Source organism: Podarcis pityusensis (genome assembly GCF_964106645.2).
Source record: "Podarcis pityusensis genome assembly, chromosome: 17".
In the NCBI taxonomy this organism is placed as follows: Eukaryota; Metazoa; Chordata; class Lepidosauria; order Squamata; family Lacertidae; genus Podarcis; species Podarcis pityusensis.
This window is the reverse complement of record NC_138042.1, coordinates 24048142-24068224: the sequence shown is the minus strand read 5'-3', so window position 1 is coordinate 24068224 and position 20083 is coordinate 24048142. Positions and strand designations below refer to the sequence as shown.

Here is a 20083-nt window from a genome sequence, read left to right as displayed (position 1 = left end):
GAAGGGATCCCAGAGTGGGAGTAAAGGGAGGACTGGCAGATTTAAATCAGATTTAAATCTTAAGGATGCTCATTAAAAGCTGTAAACTTGGGTGAGAGCAGGCCGTGCTGAGAATCACAATCTTGCATTTTCTTCCTGGACTCACACTGGCAATTTTGAGTTGTTTTCTAGCCCAGGCATCCCCAAACTCGGCCCTCCAGTTGTTTTGGGACTACAACTCCCATCATCCCTAGCTAACAGGACCAGTGGTCAGGGATGATGGGAATTGTAGTCCCAAAATATCTGGAGGGCCGAGTTTGGGGGTGCCTGTTCTAGCCATTTAAATCCTGAATTTGGAACATAACTTCAAGGTAAGTGTGGAATGTGATGTCCTTCAAGACTATTTTTAAAGATAATAAATAAATAAATACACCAGACATTGTTCTTGCACCAATTGACTCTACATACTTTATATCTGGTCCAACGAGGGAATGTCTCCGCAGCATAGCTCGTGCCTGTGCGTTGGTTAAATTAGTGGTAGGTTCCTCATTGACAGACAGAATGCAGTCCCCAACACCAATGCGCCCATCGCGACTTATGGAGCCCCCATGGATAATGCTGCGGACTATCATTCCAGAGCCATCTTTATTGGAACTTACTGTCATCCCTTAAAGGAGAAGTAGAAGAAAATAAAGAAGATAAATTTGCAGCCAATATTACAGGTAATACGGTAGCAAATTCCAGCCTATGAGAAGACCCCAAAGAACAGTCAACCTAAACCTTATACATAGGCATTTTTGCTGATAGCAGATATGCATCCATAGAAGCAAACCACCACCTACAACCTCCCCACCCACCCAAAATATAAAATAAAACCACATGTGAAATTTGATAATATTAAGATAAGGCACTTTTAACAGAATCATTCTGAGCAAGATGCTGATATTTACATTTATGCAAAGCTGTGAGCGTGACCATAACTTCTGTTTCTTGGCAGCTGTCTAGCACAAACTGCATTCTGAACATCACACTGAAACATTGAGGAATGGCTATTTTTACAGTGTAATCCTATTCAGAATGAAGTCCCCTTGATTTAAATGGTCCAGCTTCCAGGAGTTATACACTATGCAAGGGCTTGAGAAGCTTCACTGGGGTTGTGCCCCAGTTGTGGAATACCCATCACCTCTCAGTTCGGCATCAGATCAAGATATAGTTATTTACTCAAGCATTTGGAAACTGTTAAGTGCTCAGCTTGAGATTTTTATAGATGTTGCTCTATAGTTTTATAACTGATGCTAATTGCAATCTGACCCACTCTTGCATCTGTTTAATGGCTTTGTGGTTTCAGAATGAGTTTTATTGTTCCCCACAGGGAAATCTTGTAATGAAGGGCAGGATATAAATATTTTAAATAAACGGGATTTGCTTCCAAGTAACAGTATATATAGGACTGCAGTCTCAATGTGCTGTTGTTCGTTCATCCTCTGAAGAAGATTAGACAGTCTTGTGAGGCTTTATTCAGTGTCATGGTTGCAACAACTCTTAGCTGAAGTATTAGCTAAAAGATGCAAGGAATAAATTCTATTAACTAATTCCAATAGCCCAATGTCAAACGCTTTGGAAAGATCTTGTTGGAACACGTTTCCCATAATTTCTCACAACTAGGGATGATGGGAGCTGAAAGCCAAAAATACCTTAAAGGCCATATGTTTCCCATCTCACTACTAATTACTAGAATTACGTAGGTTGGTTTGATATTACTGACTCACATTAAATCTCATGCCATATCGTGAGCAAAACAATAGAAGGAATTCCATCCAATTAGCAAAACAAAACAAAACACCTGTGTTGAAATATCTTACTACTCTCCTGGGAAAAACATATTCCTGGAGACAGCACCATGGACCTGAGAAGTTGCAGATTGCCTACACAGCAGCCACACTCTCAATGGGTTTGTCTGTTGTTATTTTTCATACCATTTCACAGTTCTATTTGGGGAGCAAGTAGGCAGAGATTACAACAACGGCAGAAAAGGTGATGCAGATACACTACCTAAACTTGAATTGCCTTTTGCAATAGTAATCATCTTCTCAAACTTGTTTTTGTTTGTATTTAGGGTTGCAGAATACCTCCCAGCATGTGTTAAGCTGTTATTTTCCATCAAGAGTACATGATCCTGATAAGAAGAAAAACAGTGTCAGTTTATAGAGACAAGTAACTGGAGAGCATTATTGGATTCCGTGTGATTTGCCAATTACAGATGGTTTCCAATCTGCTAGGCATTCACGTAATAAGAAAATGTGTAATTCCTAATTTGCTTACAGAACTCTTGTTTCCCTTCAAATTAATATGACTGAGCTAAAAGGATAAAAAAGAAGTAACGCGATGGTTTACTGCTAAAACATCAGCATTTATGCAAGTTCCTTGGCAGCAAAGCAAGAAAATAAAGCAAACTATCTCCTTCAGCGCAAGCAGCAGCAGCAGAGTGCTGGAGAGGTAGGCAGGAATATAAGCCTGATTTTATGCCAAAGTCTTCCTGCTCTGTCCAAGAACAAGCTCCTGCTGCGTGCTTGTGCTGCAAATCAGCCTGACCTAGAAGAACGAGAGAGAGAAAAACCCTTTGTATGCCTGCACCCTTTCACTTTGGAGCTCTCTGCAAACTTAGCCCTTACTTACTATCGCTCAGAACAGTTTCACAGAACGGTGCTACGCTGATAGTAGTAGCACAACCCTTTGAAGCAGGCCTAGGCCATAAATTGATCACAAAAATTGCCATCTTTACAACAAAGCCAGCCACTTCAGTTGTCTTTGGTGCTCCCTGAACAAGAGGAACCTGCACTGCCGGAAGGACCCCTGGGAGATATACCATGTTGCAAGGGGAGCCTGTTGCGTGTCGAGGTCCCCAGGGCCACCCCAATAACACACACATCACACCAATTTTTTGTTTAAGGTTTTTGGCATAATTTTGACCAGAACCTTATTAAAATACAAACATGTAAGCGGTTGCTTAGGCATTGGTTGTGACTATCTGCCCCCACCGTGGGGGACAGACTGACATTCCGTATGCCTGTGAAAGTCAGAAAAGGGGAATATACTTGGGGGTAGCGACAGAGCAGGGAACCTGCCCTCAGCCCTCCCCAAATGCAGCCAAGAGCAACCTTACAAGTTGTGACGATTTGCAACCTTACAAGTTGTGACGATTTGCAACCTTACAAGTTGTGACGATTTGCTACGCAGTAGGCAAAACCCAAATGGCCCCAGCCAATCAGCCAGATGGACAAAATTCCTACCAGGCCCCTGCCCCAAGAGCAGACGACCCCATGACAGGAATAGCAAGGTCAATGCGAACAACCCTAAATATAGGGAAGGGGGACGAGCAATCCGATGCACGGGGCGAAAAGAGGAAGCCCTAGCCTCGTGCAAGGAGTTTTAGCATTTCTGGCTGTCAATCAACAAATGGCAACATTAACTTCTTCCCAACAACAAGGGAAGCCCAATCGCATCAGTGGCCAACGGTCAATTAGCCCGCCCCACAACTTTGGAGTGTCCTGGGGGCCCCCACCATAACACGTGCTCTCCATGAAGGAGAACACACTTTATTCCACAATTCAACCGGGCTATCAAGGCTGGCAGAGTTATTAAGGGAGTTTGTAAGCAAAGTAATATCCGGAAGGCTATCAGTTCCGTTTTGTGATCCCTGGAAATACTGGCATTACTGCACAGACATATGCAATGAAACACTTACTTTCCCAGTAGCATCAGGGTTCAATCTAGAAGTTAAATTTGCATTGTGTGAGGCTTCAGCTGTCCAAGTTCCTGTGCTTTCATGTTCAGCTTGTTTCTTAGGAGAATGTGTTACTGGATCTTTTCTTGTGCTCCCAGTAGACTGTTCCACACATACATCAGCAGAAGATCTGCTCTCTGCTCCCCTTTGCATTAGATCCATGGTGTACAGGTTTTGGTCCGGTAAATGGTAACCAACTGAGGCATTTGAACTTTCTTTGCAAACAGCCTATTATTAAAAAAAGAAGAAGATTTAAAAAATTTATTTGACTTTTAGAGGTTTTCTTTTTGAATAACAGCTTGGTATATTATTGTTTGAGAAGAGAAGACTTCCTGGAAAGGATCTTGATGTTGGAAAAGATGGTGGGGAACAAGGAGAAGGGGATGACAGAGGACGAGATGGTTGGACAGTGTTCTCGAAGCTACCAACATGAATTTGACAAAACTCCGGGAGGTAGTGGAAGACAGGAGTGCCTGGTGTGCTCTGGTCCATGGGGTCACGAAGAGTCAGACATGACTAAACAACTAAACAATAACAATGTTATTGTTCTACCCATCTCTTGAAAGTGAATTCAGCAAAGACTAAATGCTTTTCCAATCACCAAGATAGAACTAAAATCTCTGCTTGTCTACTCAGAAGTTAAGTCTCACACAGTTCCGTGAGACCTACCCCCAAGTAAGTGTGCATAGAATTACAGCCCATCAGAGCAAAACCGACACATGTTTACTCAGAAGTATATCTCACTGTATTCAGTGGGGCTTGCTTCCAGGCAAGAGCACCCAAGGGTATTCAACCAGATTTTCCTCCAAATAGACCTACTGAAATTCATAGACCTAACTTTGCCGTGGTCATTAATTTCAATGCATCTACTCCGAGTAAACATAGTTGAATACCACCCTAAGGATACAACCTTACTATCCAGTTTCCTGGGAGTAAGCTCAGGGCAGCACATTTTCAAGTAGACATGATACCAAACTGCACTGACAATCTCATAAAGACCATGAGACATTTCAGACAGCATCAGCATTCCTGAACAGCACCTACTGTTCTGAACATGTATATAGTTAAAAATCTAGGGCAATAGCCACTCTTCCGTCTCCACTAGCACAACAGACCTGTGCAAGCAAGACAGAGCTTTCCCTCCTCACCTGCAGCCCTCCACACATCCTCAAAATCAGCTGGAGTTGGACGACCCTCCAGAGAAGACTGGGGGGCGGGGAGGAGGGAGAGGAAACAGAAGAGGAAGCCACAGAGTCACGCTGAGGCATAAATTGTCCCAGGCCACACCCCCAAGTGACCTGATTAGCCACCTGGCAACCTGATGTGGCCGGGGTCTCCCCCAGCATGAGACAGGATGCCATACCACCCTGATGCTGAGAGAAGTGGCTAGGTGGTCAGACCACAACCCGGCCCCACCAGGAAGTGGACCCGATCTGCCACTGCAAAAGCGTAATTTCACTGGTGCTGCTTTTGATAGAACCCTACGACTCCGCTCCTAATGGAGCATTATTTGAATGCACGTCTGTCAACAAGGGAGTTAATGCCCTGCTCGTTTCTTAACCCATCAGTGCTTTAATGTTCCTCTCAAACTACTGTATCTAAGATAAATTACCCAAAAAGCTTCATTCTGCAAGTGTGAAGAAAGGCTCCAAAACATGTAAAATTTGAGATGAACTTTTCCCCCTCTTCAAAATAATGACTGTACTGAAACTCCAATGTGTCTGTCATTTGGAGTTACAACTGCCTGTATTCCAAACTTTAGATCTATGATTTTGAGGTCCGCATGTGTGGGCTTCCTGTGCTCTTTTAAGGACAAAAATGTCTCTTAGGTGGATATTCCCTACTTCACATGTCCCTCTGCTTCTAGAAAGGTATTTTAATATTTTGTTGGGAGCCGCCCAGAGTGGCTGGGGAAACTCAGTCAGATGGGAGAAGTATAAATAATAAATAATAATAATAATAATAATAATAATAATAATAATAATAATTATTATTATTATTACCTCTCCCTGTGTGAAGAGAGGTCGCTGGCTCAGTTGAAATGGTATATTGCATTGCTTTCTGTGTGGCTATTTTTATCTGGGCAAAATGAAACATGAATTGCTACCAAGCTTTAATGTTAGCATTTTACTCTCGGGTTGCAGTCTTATAAGGACTTACCTGGGAGTAAGCCCCATTGAACTCAACAGGACTTACTTCTGAGAAGACATATATAGGATTGCATCTGGTAGATGTAAAAGAAGAGACAGAGACAGAAAGAGAGTCTTTGGGAACACCAATGTGATGTCTTCTGTAAGACCAGATGTGTTGCAGAACGTACATTTCCCAGCATGCTCTCTGTCTAATCCCTTTAAGTAACAATTACCAAGTTAAACAATGCAATCTGTCTCATTGGCACAGCAAAGGTACATTCTGTTGTGGATTAGGAAATTCCATTATGAGATAAACTCCGGCTGTCGGCCCCATGGCCAGTAAGACTGAAATACATTCCAGAAGGGATACAGCCAGCTGGTGAACCTCAGGTGTGAAAGATGAGCAACTCCTTTTTTCAGGAATATACACTGCAAACCAACCAAGAAAACGGATCGACATCACCGACAATGATGATGCCAGAACTACCATGAGTATTAAAAAAAACACAGGAAATTATTCAAGCTTAGGCGAAAAAAATTAACAGGTTGCCAAGAAATGGAAGGGAGAAAAATCCTAACATGGGGAAGAAAATGTAAAAGATGCCATCATGCTAAAGAACAGGATTGGGTATGGGATCAAATCATTTTTAAAATATATTGCTATTTATGGTTAAATTGAATGTCAACATGTTGATTCTATTTTGCTGTTGATTTAATTTTAGCCTAACTGCGACATCACATTTACTAAAGGGATATAGTAACTAACTGACTACGATTAAAGATACGGAGAAAGTGAACAGTGTCTTATATGATGGAAATGCTATTTTTTGAGCAATAGTTCATTACTCTACGTTAACCTTTTTGAAAATATCCCACAGTATTATTAAAATTCATTGAAACCTTTCTTCTTTTTTTAAGAAGCAAAACAAGAGCACCTCAAATCGATGTTGTCCTCCTCATATAGCACAAAATGCATTTGGACTGAAAGTCTGAAAGGTGTTCAGTCAACACTACCTAAATGAAATTGCTCTTTAATCTAATAACAAACCTACAAGCAGATGGAACCAACCGGGGCGACATTAGTCATTGCTACATCCAATACAGCAGCCAAACGCAAACATCTTCACATTCAGTGGTGCTTCGCCACAATCAATAAAATGATACATATTTTTCTTTTTACCTTGGGAGTTGAAGAGGGTAGTGAGAGGTTATACTTCAGGTCATCAGCACAGGAGCTGCCATGCAGAGCTGAAACTGAAGACTGGAATGTACCATCATTGTCTGCGGAATAGTGCGATTCGAAGGTGGATTCCTCCACTAGATCTGCCTCACTTGAATCCACCTAACAGCAAAGGCAATTTAATCAGTCCGGCTATCTGCTGCATTCGTATCACATAAGCCCCAAACATTTGCATCTGTGGATGAATACTTCTTAGCTACCATGCCTTGTTTTAGTTTTCTTTTTGATTTCAAACATACAAAATCTTTTGGATACACAATGAGCCCATTTCCATTTTCACCTATGTCTCCATATCCTCAAATTCAGTGACACACCAGTGTTATCTGAGAATATTATTTAGATCTGAATTTGCAAGTACATCAAGTGATAAACAGGTGCTGGGGCAGGGGGAATGATTTCCTATAATTTTCTGCCTCTGGAAAAAAAAATCTCATATGCTGTCCCATTGTTGAATTTAAGAATGTGGTGCACTGCTTAAGTTTGTCTAAAAAGGTCCATTTAAAAAAAAATAATTACCTTCATGATACAAAAGCTGCCTACCTAATCTCTCATTTTATTTGAAATAATAGGGTGTGTGTGTGTGTGTGTGTGTGTATTTGTGTGAGTGTATTGTCCAACTCCAAAGCTAGCACACTTTTCACTAAACTTTTAACGCCCAATAAAAACATATCCAGGATGTTACAAATCCTGCACTTATGTGATATCACAAGTGCATGCATTAAAACTTCCTACTGAAACTTAAAAGTGATTAGTTTGCCTGAACGATGGAAATTGCAGCCAACTAAGAATCCATCAAGCTTCTAGATAGACTTTGTGGTGACGATATAGCATGACCTGAAAAACAGCAGTAAAAACTTCACTTTGTAATGTGGTATACACGTCCCCTTAACTCATTCTTGTCAATACCACTTCTTTTGTATAAGTGGTTGACCGCCCAATCTTGTGTTTCTACCCAGAAACAAATACCTGGGAGTCTACTAACTACTCCTACAGAAGAGCATAGGACAGCAGCCTTAATTTCCTTTTCCTGTATCAATGTATGATTCTCAAAACAGGATAATGTGCAAACACAGAATTTATTTTTGAACTCCAATCCAAGTTACTGTCTCGTTTTTTAGTTTTTCCACATGTGGCTTCTCCATTTTGCTTTTTTTCCTGTTAAATAAATCATGACACGGTATAATAGGTCATGTGTTGCTGTTCGCCTGAAGTTGTATTTACCTAATTCTATGAACTGCTAAGGAACAGATTATTGTTATTATGCCCTGATATGTAAAACCAAAGAGGGTGTACTTTCTTTTTCTCATGACTGTGTGTGTGCGTCTGTGGGTTTTTTGTTTGTGTGTGTGTGTGTATTTGGATATCAGCATCTCGACCCAATAAAACAACCTTCTTAAGCCCTTAAAAAAGAAGAAGTTAAGCAAGCATTTTAAAATACGTCTTTACGTTACAATGTCAAGGCTGTTTCTCCATTGACGCTAGACAAAATTTTGTTTGGTATGAAAACATAAGATCAAAAGGGTTTTAACACATTATCATGGAAAGGAAGTGGCCACTAACCAGAGCCAGCTCAGCATGGAAGAGGGCTGAATCAGCTGGCCCTTCCTCCTCAAAGGACTGGGCAGTGTAGAAAAAGGAATCTTCCTTAGCAGAAACATAGCCCTCTTCTGGTGAAAGCTGCAGAGAGAATGAAGCTCTTGAGATGGATAGTGGCTAATGTTCACGACATGCAGCGTGAGGGAATTTTTAGAAAGGGGAATGAATGGGAGCCTCCGAAAAAGAGAGAACTGAAGGTTATTCTTATAGCCCTGAGCAGGTGTAATGGTTTACAAGGCTAGGAAAAGCACTGAAGAATGAAATGCCCATGAGTTTGAAATAATATTTTAGCTGTGCACAACGGTAGTATCTAATACTCCAGTCCTGGCACCTGGGAATTTGGAATGTTTTCTCAGCCCTAATGATTTATATTTACTTCACCATATTTGCCAAAAGAGCCCGATTACCAATGTAGCTGAGCCTAACAGATTGGATTTAAACCTATTTTGCCCCACAGACTTCAGTCCCACTTACTCTCAGAATCTAAACACAAATGTTCATCAATAAGCTCCATTGAACTTAAGAGCATTGAAGTCAAGAACGCTGTGTTTGAAGTTAGGAAGAAAACCAGCTTTAAACAAATTCCTTTTTGAATTTTCTGTCAAACCAGGATGGCCGCTCCTCTTCCCATTACTATGCCCAATGTATGCTATTCCCAAATGAAGCTCCATAGCTAGGGTCAAAACAAGATGCTATTGAGTAAATGATGAATCTGAAGCCCTGATGAATCTGAAGTACAGATTGCTATTGAAATGAAAATAAAAAATATAAAAAATCCAGTAGCAGCTTATAGACCAACAAAGTTTGTTCTGGTATAAGCTTTCGGGTTCATGCACACTTCTTCAGATACACTTCAGATTGCTATTGTTTTGTTTATTTATTTTTGCAGTCAGACACACTGTGGGCAGGTTCACAGGCGTATGCTTATGACTTGACGGCAGCCGAAGCCACATCACTTACACATGTGTGAACTGACCTTTACGGATGAAACTCCACAGACAGAACTTTTTTTTTTTTTTTTACATCACTTTAAAACAAAACGAGATTAGTTCACACATCCACAGTGAGTGTCGTCAGCTGCTAGGTCAATAAACGAAACGCATGCATTTGCGAACAGGCAACCTGTATGGTTTCTTGGCAAAATAGGAAACCCCAAACAAAATGTGTAAGATTTAAGTTCCTTACAGGCAAGGGCTTTGCGACTCCTATCCTAACCGTTCCCATCGGCGCTCCTTTCAGCGCTTGCACAGCTTCCTCCAGGCTGCCATTTTCCAAGTTGATGTCATTCACGTACATAAGTCTGTCTCCGGGGAGGAGCCGGCCATCTTGTTCGGCCACTCCCCCAGAAACTAGAGAGCGGATCACAATCACCGTATTCACAGGATCCACAGGGTCCTTTTTAAAGAAGAGGAAAGTGGGGAAAAACATATTCTCAATAAATTAGGAGCCCGTGCAAGTTTTTATGCTTCTTTTCAAGGTGCAGATGACCCAGCCCTAACCCAGTGAATGGTGAAACCCCACTTTCATGAGATATGTCTGCATTTACATAGCAGCTTCAAGCAGCCGTTAGATCAGGCATAGGGAAACTCGGCCCTCCAGATGTTTTGGGACTACAATTCCCATCATCCATGACCACTGGTCCTGTTAGCTAGGGATCATGGGACTTGTAGTCCCAAAACATCTGGAGGGCCGAGTTTGCCTATGCCTGCACTAGATTATTTCGATTGTGCTTTGTGCTACAGCAAATAAGAGGCTCCATCAAATAATATAAATAGTGCCCACACTGCTTTATTCTCCTCTTCTGTGTTAGACATGGGCATATGGAATATCTTTATGTAAAAATCTAAAACTAAAACCTGAGATTTTCAGGCAGTGATCAGCTGAAAGACTTCTAATGGCTATGTGCTTCCCTATAATTAAGCATATTTGTTTATGCCAACTCAAATTATGTCAGAAGAACCAAGGGGGAAAGATAGTATTCTTTGATCCCTAACATGTTTATGTAAAAGCACTGGGGAATACACATTTCAGGAAGCACTTTATTCATTAATGAAAATAAAAGAAGCATATTATGAATAAAATAATGCCAAATCCTCTTTATCAATCTAGACAGAAACGTTACACTGGCTCCTTCAGTAGTCCAGGAATCCAAGCCAATGGGAGCTATCCAATGATAGGTACACTCAGAGAAGACCCACTGAAATTAATGGATTTTAGGTCATTGATTAGTTGGATATCCCTTCCCCAAGCTCCATTTACCTCACGAGGAATAGAAAGTTTCACTATTTAAACATCTTATGAGAGTTGTGGCATATCCAAAACTGCCAGTTTGCTGGGGCACTGAGGAGGAGAGGAAGCACGCACACCCTCCAGGACCCAATGTTTAATTCCTACATTTGTAGAGATCATTTTCTTGTATATATTCAATCTGAATATTTTACCCAGGCCCAACATGAAATCAGGCTACGTAACACTGGGAGATTACGCTGGGCAATATAACAGCTTGCGATTCTAGCTCAGGAGATTATTGAACTTCTTTAATAAAACAGGATTCTGCCACTTCAGAATGCAATGGGGACTGTGGATTCGAATCCTTCCAGCAATTAGGAAAGTCCTAGCACATGGAAAGCTAGAACGCTAGGGTAGAAATTCGACTTAAACGCCTCTCTAGTGGAATAGCATTCTAAGTACAAGAGATTTTTTAATGTGAAAGCAATTCCCCAATAATGTGGCACAGTCCAATTCTTTTATGAATGTTTACATACTCAGACTTTTACTAACCAAGCTCTGCAGCATTAGGCAAAGCAATTTCACTGTTAGCAAGCATATCTATTTCACACTCCTCTGCAGCTTTGTAGGTCTTGTGCAAGACTTTGTAGGTCTTGTTATTTTTATCAATGGCTGGGCATATGCACATTCGGCTCAAAGGAGAAAAATTGATATACGTATTTTTCGCTCTATAAGACGCACCAGACCACAAGACGCATCTAGTTTTTGGAGGAGGAAAACAAGAAAAAAAATATTCTGAATCTCAGAAGCCAGAACAGCAAAAGCAGCAATCCCTCTTGCTGTTCGGGCTTCTGTGATAGCTGCACAGCCTGCATTCACTCCATAAGACGCACACACATTTCCCCTTACTTTTTAGGAGGGAAAAAGTGAGTCTTATAGAGCAAAAAATATGGTAATTGGTTTAATTATATCAATTTTTCTCCTTTGAGCTGAATGTGCAAATGTCCAGCCACTGATAATGATAATAATATTTCTAAAAGAAATAGAATCAGACATAAATGGCCAAGTACATGGCCAGAGGAACGACCAAATCAGAGTTGAAAATCGAATCAGTGTTTCTAATCTGTGGAGACTCATGCCAACAATTCTGCATAATCATCTTAATAAATGTTAACTGCTTTTATTGTTATGCAATGTGTAGATTCTTCCTGAATCGTAGCAAAATACTTTATGCAAGCTGACCTGCTACAGAGATCACTGTGCCATAGAATTAGACCGAGGTCCCATAAAATGAATGATGGTCCATAGAATTAGTTTGACAAATTTGTTTACTTAGTGTTGCACGTTTGACAGTAGAGTTTGGAAAGGCCTGGTAAATGACATTACATTGCTTAAAGGGGCAGAATTCCCCTGAGTAAGTACTCCCATTCTGCAAAATAAGTAGTTTGGACATTACCTGGTAATCTAATATGCTAAATCCAAGTCCCATGCTCCCTTTCTCTAGCTCAATTTGCTGTATGTTTGTCTCCCACATTGCCAAAGAAGATCCTTGAACCTCATCTGCACTCTGGCCCATATTATCCATGTCCAAGTTAGCATCCTCTGTCTCTGAAGAGCCAAGGAGTCCACCAAGATCAATAACAGACTGCAAAATGAAAGAGATTCAGTTCCATAAATAAAACTGAAAATCCTACAATTTTTACTGAAACTCGATTCCCAGTAGATACACATATAACAAGAGACTAAAAGGAACTTTGGACATTGAGAGATGGGAGAATGGCAAGCATGACTGATTTGCTTTTCTTATTCCCCATGCATCTTTATAACATCCGAAGTGGTCAAATGCAGAAGCTTAGATGGTGGGGACAGGCTGAGAGACAAAAGAAATGTGCAAGATCCACTTCTGATGGTACAAACATATGCAGAGAACAGGGAAGTCATTTGAACTCTCTATTCCAGCCTTTCTCAACCTTGGGTCCCCAGATGTTGTTGAACTACAACTCCCATCATCCCTAGCTAGCAAGGCCAGAGCTCAGGGATGATGGGAGTTGTAGTCCAACAACATCTGGGGACCCACAGGTTGAGAACCACTGCTCTATTCTCTCCACATTCAAAACATCTGAAGCCACTCTAAAGCCACATAGGGAATAGCCCCTGCATTTTAATTTTGCTTCTAACTGTATATTTGTGTCCACATTGCTTTGCAGCTCTAACCAACCTTCCTATTAATAACGAGTTGTTTACACAGCACTTCTGCTTGACAAAATGGCAAGCTACCTCTAGCCTGCCCCCTTCACAAAAACCCCATGAGGTAATTGCTTCATTGTGAAAAACAACTATGCAACTAGTTCTGTGTGTCTAAAGGACTTTGGACTTGCATTTCTTGAATGCCAACATCTTGTCCGTCCCCCCACCCAGGATAAAGAACTAAAACGATTTTATGGCTTTGTGGAAGGAGACATGTTTTCCTTTTCCTCTGAGTAACCATACTAATATGGCCAAAGCCACTTTGAGAATCTAAAGTAGGTCTTTAAAACAGGCTTTGTAGGTGGGGATATTATCTAACATTCCAGTCACTGGATCGGACCGGCTGTACCATATATGTATATATTATATATTTCATTCATCCAAACTTTTCTGATTGAATTTTCCTTCTACATCAGGTCTGCCTTCATATACCAACTATCTCTCCTCTGAATAGCGATGAAAGGCAGAATGGAAAGTGTTAAGAAGTAAATGGCTATTGGCTCTCCACCACTGAAAGGCAAGCCAAAAGGGCATGTGTTGAAGGCAGCCAGGGGAGGGAGTGCCCCAAATGCTTTGCATGGTGTTGTGTGCCTTGCTCCTGACTCAGCTGCTTCTAACAGCCACCCATTGGTACAGATGTGGGCTTCCCCTCCCTCTGGATTGTCCTGCCTCATCTTATTAGCTGCCACCATTGGTGTTATCTGATAAGAAATGAATATTTTGTTGAAGTCGGAGAAGCGAAATTTTTCAAGTCTCAACTGTGGTGCTTTATCAGTAAAACAGACTGCTCACACAAATTGAGCATCTCTGTACAGTGGTACCTCGGGTTAAGTACTTAATTCGTTCCGGAGGTCCGTTCTTAACCTGAAACTGTTCTTAACCTGAAGCACCACTAATGGGGCCTCCCGCTGCCACTGCGCCGCCGGAGCATGATTTCTGTTCTCATCCTGAAGCAAAGTTCTTAACCTGAAGCACTATTTCTGGGTTAGCAGAGTCTGTAACCTGAAGCGTATGTAACCTGAAGCATATGTAACCTGAGGTACCACTGTAGTGGGATAAAACTGTTCTGTTTTTCATTCAAGTGAATGTATGTGCTAGCAAGGAAGTGACAAGCCTGAATTAACTTGCATGCAAGGCCTATTGTTGTATGTCCTTACAACAAGATCCCACATTCACTCAGCCAATAAGAAGGACTGCTAAGGTCCCACTATATAGTTATGTGAGAGTTGCCAAATTGGTGCCTGTGTGCACCCACCAATACTTCCTGTGGCACCCACAAAAGGTTTCTGCAAGTGTCCTCTCAAAAATCTGCAATGCACAATGCACTCTTTGCTCTTCCTATTCGATTTTTTTACACTAATTCAATAGGCCCCTTAAATATGCTGACATGTCTTTGGATGCCAGATTTGGACATCCACCTTTCCTTCTGATCAGAATAGAGAAGAACAAAGAGCTTTTTTCCGTGAGTGAATGTGGTAGTGACTGATGTGCCTTTTCCACCCACTGATTATTTTTTTTGGAGGAGGGGTTGGGGTTGGGAGAGAATGCTCACATCATTTTGTGTCCTGTCCCTTTTTTCTGCTCTTTTTCAATACGGCGGCCATTTTGTTTTATGCCACATACCCCACAGCAACCATTTTGTGACTGGCACTTCCTCAACATCCCAAGTGTGCCCAGAGGCCCAGAAACATTGGCAATGCCTGAAATAAAGCTCTCTATTTCAGAATGAGCACAGAGTGGAACCTTAAACAAGGTATAATGGGAGGAGGGAGAGAGAGAAAGAGTGCCTGTAAAGATTTTCTGGTTGTCTCCATTTGCCACAGGGGTAAGAGAGGCTGAAACAGCCTTGCTTAGAGTCAAGTGATCACACACTTTCTTCACAGCATCCTACACATACAAGACCCATGCCATTGCTTTGATTTACCTGTTCCATCATCTGAGATTCATCCATTAACAACTGACTAATAGGTGGAGCTGCACGGCAACACACCATTGTTACTTTGATGGGCAGGTCTTTTAAAATATTTACTACATCCTTGTGATTTTCTCCAAGCAAAGATATTCCATTTACCTGCCGACAGAAGATAAAATATTATACAGAAATATATATATATTTAAAATGAAATTTGTAAGATGCACAGTGCACCAGAATGACACAAAACACAATGCCCTGCAAGAATTGCAGGCACAATGCAGAAAGCAGGTAACACAAATTCAAATGTCAGCTGGAAAGGGTTTCTGAAAGCCACATGCATTTTTACTATTATCAACAATTCTTTGGGAACTTTTCATCCTCAAAATGCCGCTGAATGAGGCAGGGCTTTCTCAAGAGTGCAGATCTGCACAACTTCCACTCATATGAGGTGGGTTTACACTGCAAAAAAAATTACAGTGTATTGTGCACCATTACAAATTGATGCATACAATTAGCCAATGCAGGATTTATCCATACAATTTTCATGCAGGAATTTCATATGGTAAAGTATGTTAGTATCTATGAATACTGGAAATCCTCAGCAGAATCGCCTTTAAGGAAGGATCGGAAGTAAAGCAGAAATTATTTCATACTTCTAGTAATTCATCTCCACTAAACAGCTTGCCGCATCGTCCAACTGGCCCTTCTGGCAAAACAGATCGGATGAAATGATGTCCCACTGTAGCTTCTAAGCTGATCCCCAGGCCACTGCTTTCACTAAACTTGTTCACGTGAGCTACCTAGAAAGAAGGAACACAATGGCTCTTCAGAACACTGAAGGATTAGTTGTTCTCAAAATTGCACTCGGACCCACGGACAAAAGGGACAGTAGATTTAAAAGCAGCAACCCTAACATTCTGCCACAGATGCTCTACTTTCTAAGCTACAAGCTCACTTCTTTCAAACATCATCCATGCCCATTGATTTCTCACATCAAGACAAGATGGAATCGCAATGTAAGCTGAAAGGGGGCAGCCAGCCGTAACGTCCCATTCTCCTTTGCAAAGGGGAACAGATGCTGGTGAGCTACAGCTGCCCCAGAGATGAAAGGCGGCCAGAGAAAACCACAAATAAATGAAACAAATGCCACAATCAAAGGAATCACACCTCCTGTTACGCAAGAAGTCAGCTTCCATGGGTGCCACAGGGACAATGGGTAGCAAAGTACAGTGCTTTAAAACGGAAGTGTTTCCGTGCAACGTAAAAAGCCCTGGATTCCAGATTCGGTACATGCTGCTGTCACCCTCTGGGAGCAGTCAAGCATGGACCGGATGCACACCTGGCAATATAATCCCCTCTGGCTCCCTAAATCCCAGGTGGAGGAACAGCTGTGCTAGTCAGTGATTGAGAACTGTAGCTCTGACTGTGACCCTGAATTATATTTAAAATACAGCCGCCACCCCAGAGTGCCATGTGTGCTCAGGCAACTGTATCGCTCCTTTGGATGATACAGTGCACAGGAAATGTACTACACCGTCCCCTGCTCATCAACCAGCCGTAAATGAACAGCAAAATAAATAGCTTAACTGACGAGTTAAGCATGAGACAAACACATAATGAAAAACGGAGAATCATCAACCAATGTAAGAGAATCGTGGGAGGGGGCGGAAATCAGACCAGTCCAAAAACAGGAAACAACACCATTTTAACCATCAGACAATTGGATTTTGTGTGAGGGGAGTGCTACAACATAAATGGCTTTGTTCTGCATCCTTGTGAACCATATCCGTGATGCCAGAGTGATCCAGTGGGTGAGCAGAACCGCATGAGAAAAGGTGGTCCTTTGAAAAGCCCTTCATTTGAAATAATAACTACATGCAAAGAAGCTTATAGAGCAAGGTTTTACTTCGAAGGCTGTGTTATGATGAGCACCATATGACGTAAGGGGGTGGATTGACTAACAAGCCACTATGTTTTAATCCCCAAAAAGCAGCAATATGGGTACAGTACTTTTGCTATAGCACTGCCCAGTGTGTAATAACATCAATAAACAAATGCTGCCCAGAAAGTTGGGATGATGCTCTGTTGTCAGTTGTAATCATATGAGGATTGGACGCAGTGCAAAAAGCAGCGCAACAGATCGCAAAAAAAGTGTTGTCCTGAATTTCAAAATGAAATGGCAAATCACTCATGTTTTACCGAGTTTCTTAGTTCACTTATATATAATTTATAATCATGTCAATTAATTCTATAATGTAAATAACAATAATTAGTAAACTAAAAATAACTGGGTTTCATCTCCTACCTTTCCCCTTACTTCCAGAGCAGGTAAGAGCTACTTCATGTACACATACCATCCTTGCCAAAAAAACAATGGGAATACAGTGGTAGCTTAGTTTAAGAACAACTTAGTTGATGAACAACTTGGGTTAAGAACACTGCAAACCCGGAAGTAGGTGTTTTGGTTTGTGAACTTTGCCTTGGAATAAGAACATGTTCCACTTCCTGTTGAGTGTGTTCCATTTGTAAATTGAGTCCCCCACTGCTATGGGAAAGCACGCTTTGGTTTAAGAGCAGACTTCCGGAACGAATTAAATTCGTAAACCAAGGTACCACTGTAAGGGCATGGCATCTAAAAGTGATCTGAAAATAAGGGTTGGTTCACTTCACTGTAGCTTAGTAGCCACCTCAAAATGAATGAAAGCAGACACTAATTCATTTCACTATTTATAAACTTTTCAAGGCACACTTCAGGCACTCACTTCATGTTTGCATGGTATAGTTGTGGCAAACGACAACCATTTATGTACTTGGCACAGCATAATATAACATACTGTGAACTTATGAATCAGTCAAGTACCAAGTTTTCCTAAGGACTGCAGCACTTTATGAACTGTTGTTTTCCCAGAACACATTTTATTTTCTCATCTAAAGTGTACATAACATGGCATTTTATGCTTATTTTTGAGATTTAATATTCTGAAAGACAAATACATAATGTTTACTTCCTTTGGAATTTTGCAAGGACAGCTCTTCCACCCATTCCACACACACACACACACACACACACACTTTAAACAGCATGCAAAAGTTTACCTACCACCACCTCATAATGTGCTCCCAAAAATGACTGCCATTTGTTCTGCAATGATATTTCTTCATCGGTGGAAGTTAGCTGAAAACCTGAAAGATGCAGTTTGGCAGTTAACTATAGAAGAAGAAAAATCCTGTGTGTTATTCTTAGCCTTATTTTTTATATACAGTAAATGAACTGTGACAAAACGTGTTGTCCATATCTATCTGCCAGTTTATTTTTAAAAAAAGGGGGGGAGAAAATGCCATTAATGCACACAACCTGTTAATGTAGAAAAATAAATAAATGAAAATTGAAAATTGAAACTTCAATGAAACTCCCGCAATGTATTTTTTTCTCAAATCAAAGTAGGTTGTATGAAAGCTCTCTCAAACTTTTGTTGCTGTTGCCGTCGCTTCACGGCATCTGTAACAACTCTTAGCAAGTCGCAAGGCGAACAGTTTATTGTGGGAGCACTTTTGTATCACTTTGTTTATAGATTGGACACGAAACTAAGTACCTTTTTAGCACTTACCCTAGCTATTCAGTTTGGAATTGCATCACCTCAAGGATCAGTATTTTAAGCACTTATCCTGGCTATTCAGATGAGAGCTGTATTACTGCAAGGATCCTCTTTCATCTCCTCTCTTCCAAAGAATGCTAATTGTGCTCGTCTAGCTTTCTGAATAATTAGGTTTCTCTCTGGCTACCCTCTAGTGCACTTTCTCCTCTCTGTGAACGCAGAAATTGCGTGCCGCTTCTGTATTCATCTGGCAGAACTGTTGTCTAAAATACTCCATTTTCCCCTATTCGCCATCGTATTAAATTCCTGTACTTTAAGAACCATAAGATAAAGAGATTTTTCTGGCTGTAATCAGTGCTTTTTTCCTTTCTTAAAAAAATGTTTAGGGGTACTCTCTTTTTCCTACTCATATTGAAATACTGCCCCTCAATGAGGCCAAATGATAAATACTTGAGGTTCCCGGTCCCTATGGTTGTAATTTGTGGGCAATCATTTAATTTTATCCTGATTCTATTTTTAAGCTGTATTTTAATTAACTGTTTGATTGTGTTTTAATGTATTTGATATATGATGTTAGCTGCCCTGAGCCTGGTCTTGGCCGGGGAGGGTGGGTTATAAATAAAAAAATTACTTACTTACTTTACAAACTTAGATTTACAAAATGTTTAGGGATATGCATACCCCTGCATCCCCCCAGAAAAAAAAAGCACTGGCCGTAATGTTCTCTATCAGTTCAAAATAAGAAGTGGTATCTTTAAAAAATACAGCACAAAACATTGATATAGCGAGGTTTTGTTTTTTCCCCAAAACTCTTTATCAAAACAACATAATAAAAGGTCTTGGTTTTTCTTTTTAAAATGCAACTACCACTTAGCATTTATGCTAGAACAGCAGGTATGTTGCTAGATACTGTTAAGTGACCAGTTTTACAAGATCCAAAGCAACACCAGTTCCAGATTCAATAGCTGGCACACAAGTTATAGTTATACAATTTCACAAACTTCTTTGGTGATATTAATATACTTAAAATTGGCTTGCCGTTGAGTGATTATAGGCAAATAAATAACCTTCTGCTTACAACAGAAATGTCCTAATATAAAACGCAGAGAGACAGCCAACATTCTCTCGATATGCACGAATGATTTGAGATTTTAGCACTCAAAAGTTTCAGAGGCTACTATTGAATTATGGTCCCTAGAGGGCAGTGGAAGAATGCAAGTTCATAAACATATGTGCACTTCTAATAGATTTAGCCCATGGAAAAAAATAAGAAATATGCTGCTGTAGTGTAGTACTACAACATGAAAGTTTCTTTCGCTCTTTTTTAAGATATATTTTATTAGATTTCCAGGAATTTCACATAAA

At 40.7% G+C, this 20083-nt stretch overlaps 2 protein-coding genes across 19 annotated transcripts in view; one reads left to right on the top strand and one right to left on the bottom strand.

Moving 5' to 3' along the window:
• The window catches only part of FREM1 (FRAS1 related extracellular matrix 1), a gene marked incomplete at its 5' end in the record, with an annotated part of 715053 nt that overhangs the window by 94925 nt on the left and 600045 nt on the right, over positions 1 to 20083 (top strand). The window lies entirely within an intron of this gene.
• Positions 1 to 20083, bottom strand: part of MPDZ (multiple PDZ domain crumbs cell polarity complex component) — a 122705-nt gene that overhangs the window by 59122 nt on the left and 43500 nt on the right. For 12 of the 14 annotated variants that reach the window (XM_080987632.1, XM_080987624.1, XM_080987634.1 and 9 more), the window contains 10 exons: positions 18223 to 18305; positions 15776 to 15922; positions 15132 to 15278; positions 12417 to 12605; positions 9917 to 10126; positions 8696 to 8812; positions 7076 to 7237; positions 3725 to 3991; positions 2032 to 2155; positions 448 to 646 (listed from right to left, as the gene is read on the bottom strand). In XM_080987632.1, the coding sequence (XP_080843758.1) occupies positions 448 to 646; positions 2032 to 2155; positions 3725 to 3991; positions 7076 to 7237; positions 8696 to 8812; positions 9917 to 10126; positions 12417 to 12605; positions 15132 to 15278; positions 15776 to 15922; positions 18223 to 18305 (1645 nt within the window). The remainder of the gene's footprint in view (positions 1 to 447; positions 647 to 2031; positions 2156 to 3724; positions 3992 to 7075; positions 7238 to 8695; positions 8813 to 9916; positions 10127 to 12416; positions 12606 to 15131; positions 15279 to 15775; positions 15923 to 18222; positions 18306 to 20083) is intronic. The other 2 variants (XM_080987635.1, XM_080987625.1) reach the window with 2 other exon arrangements.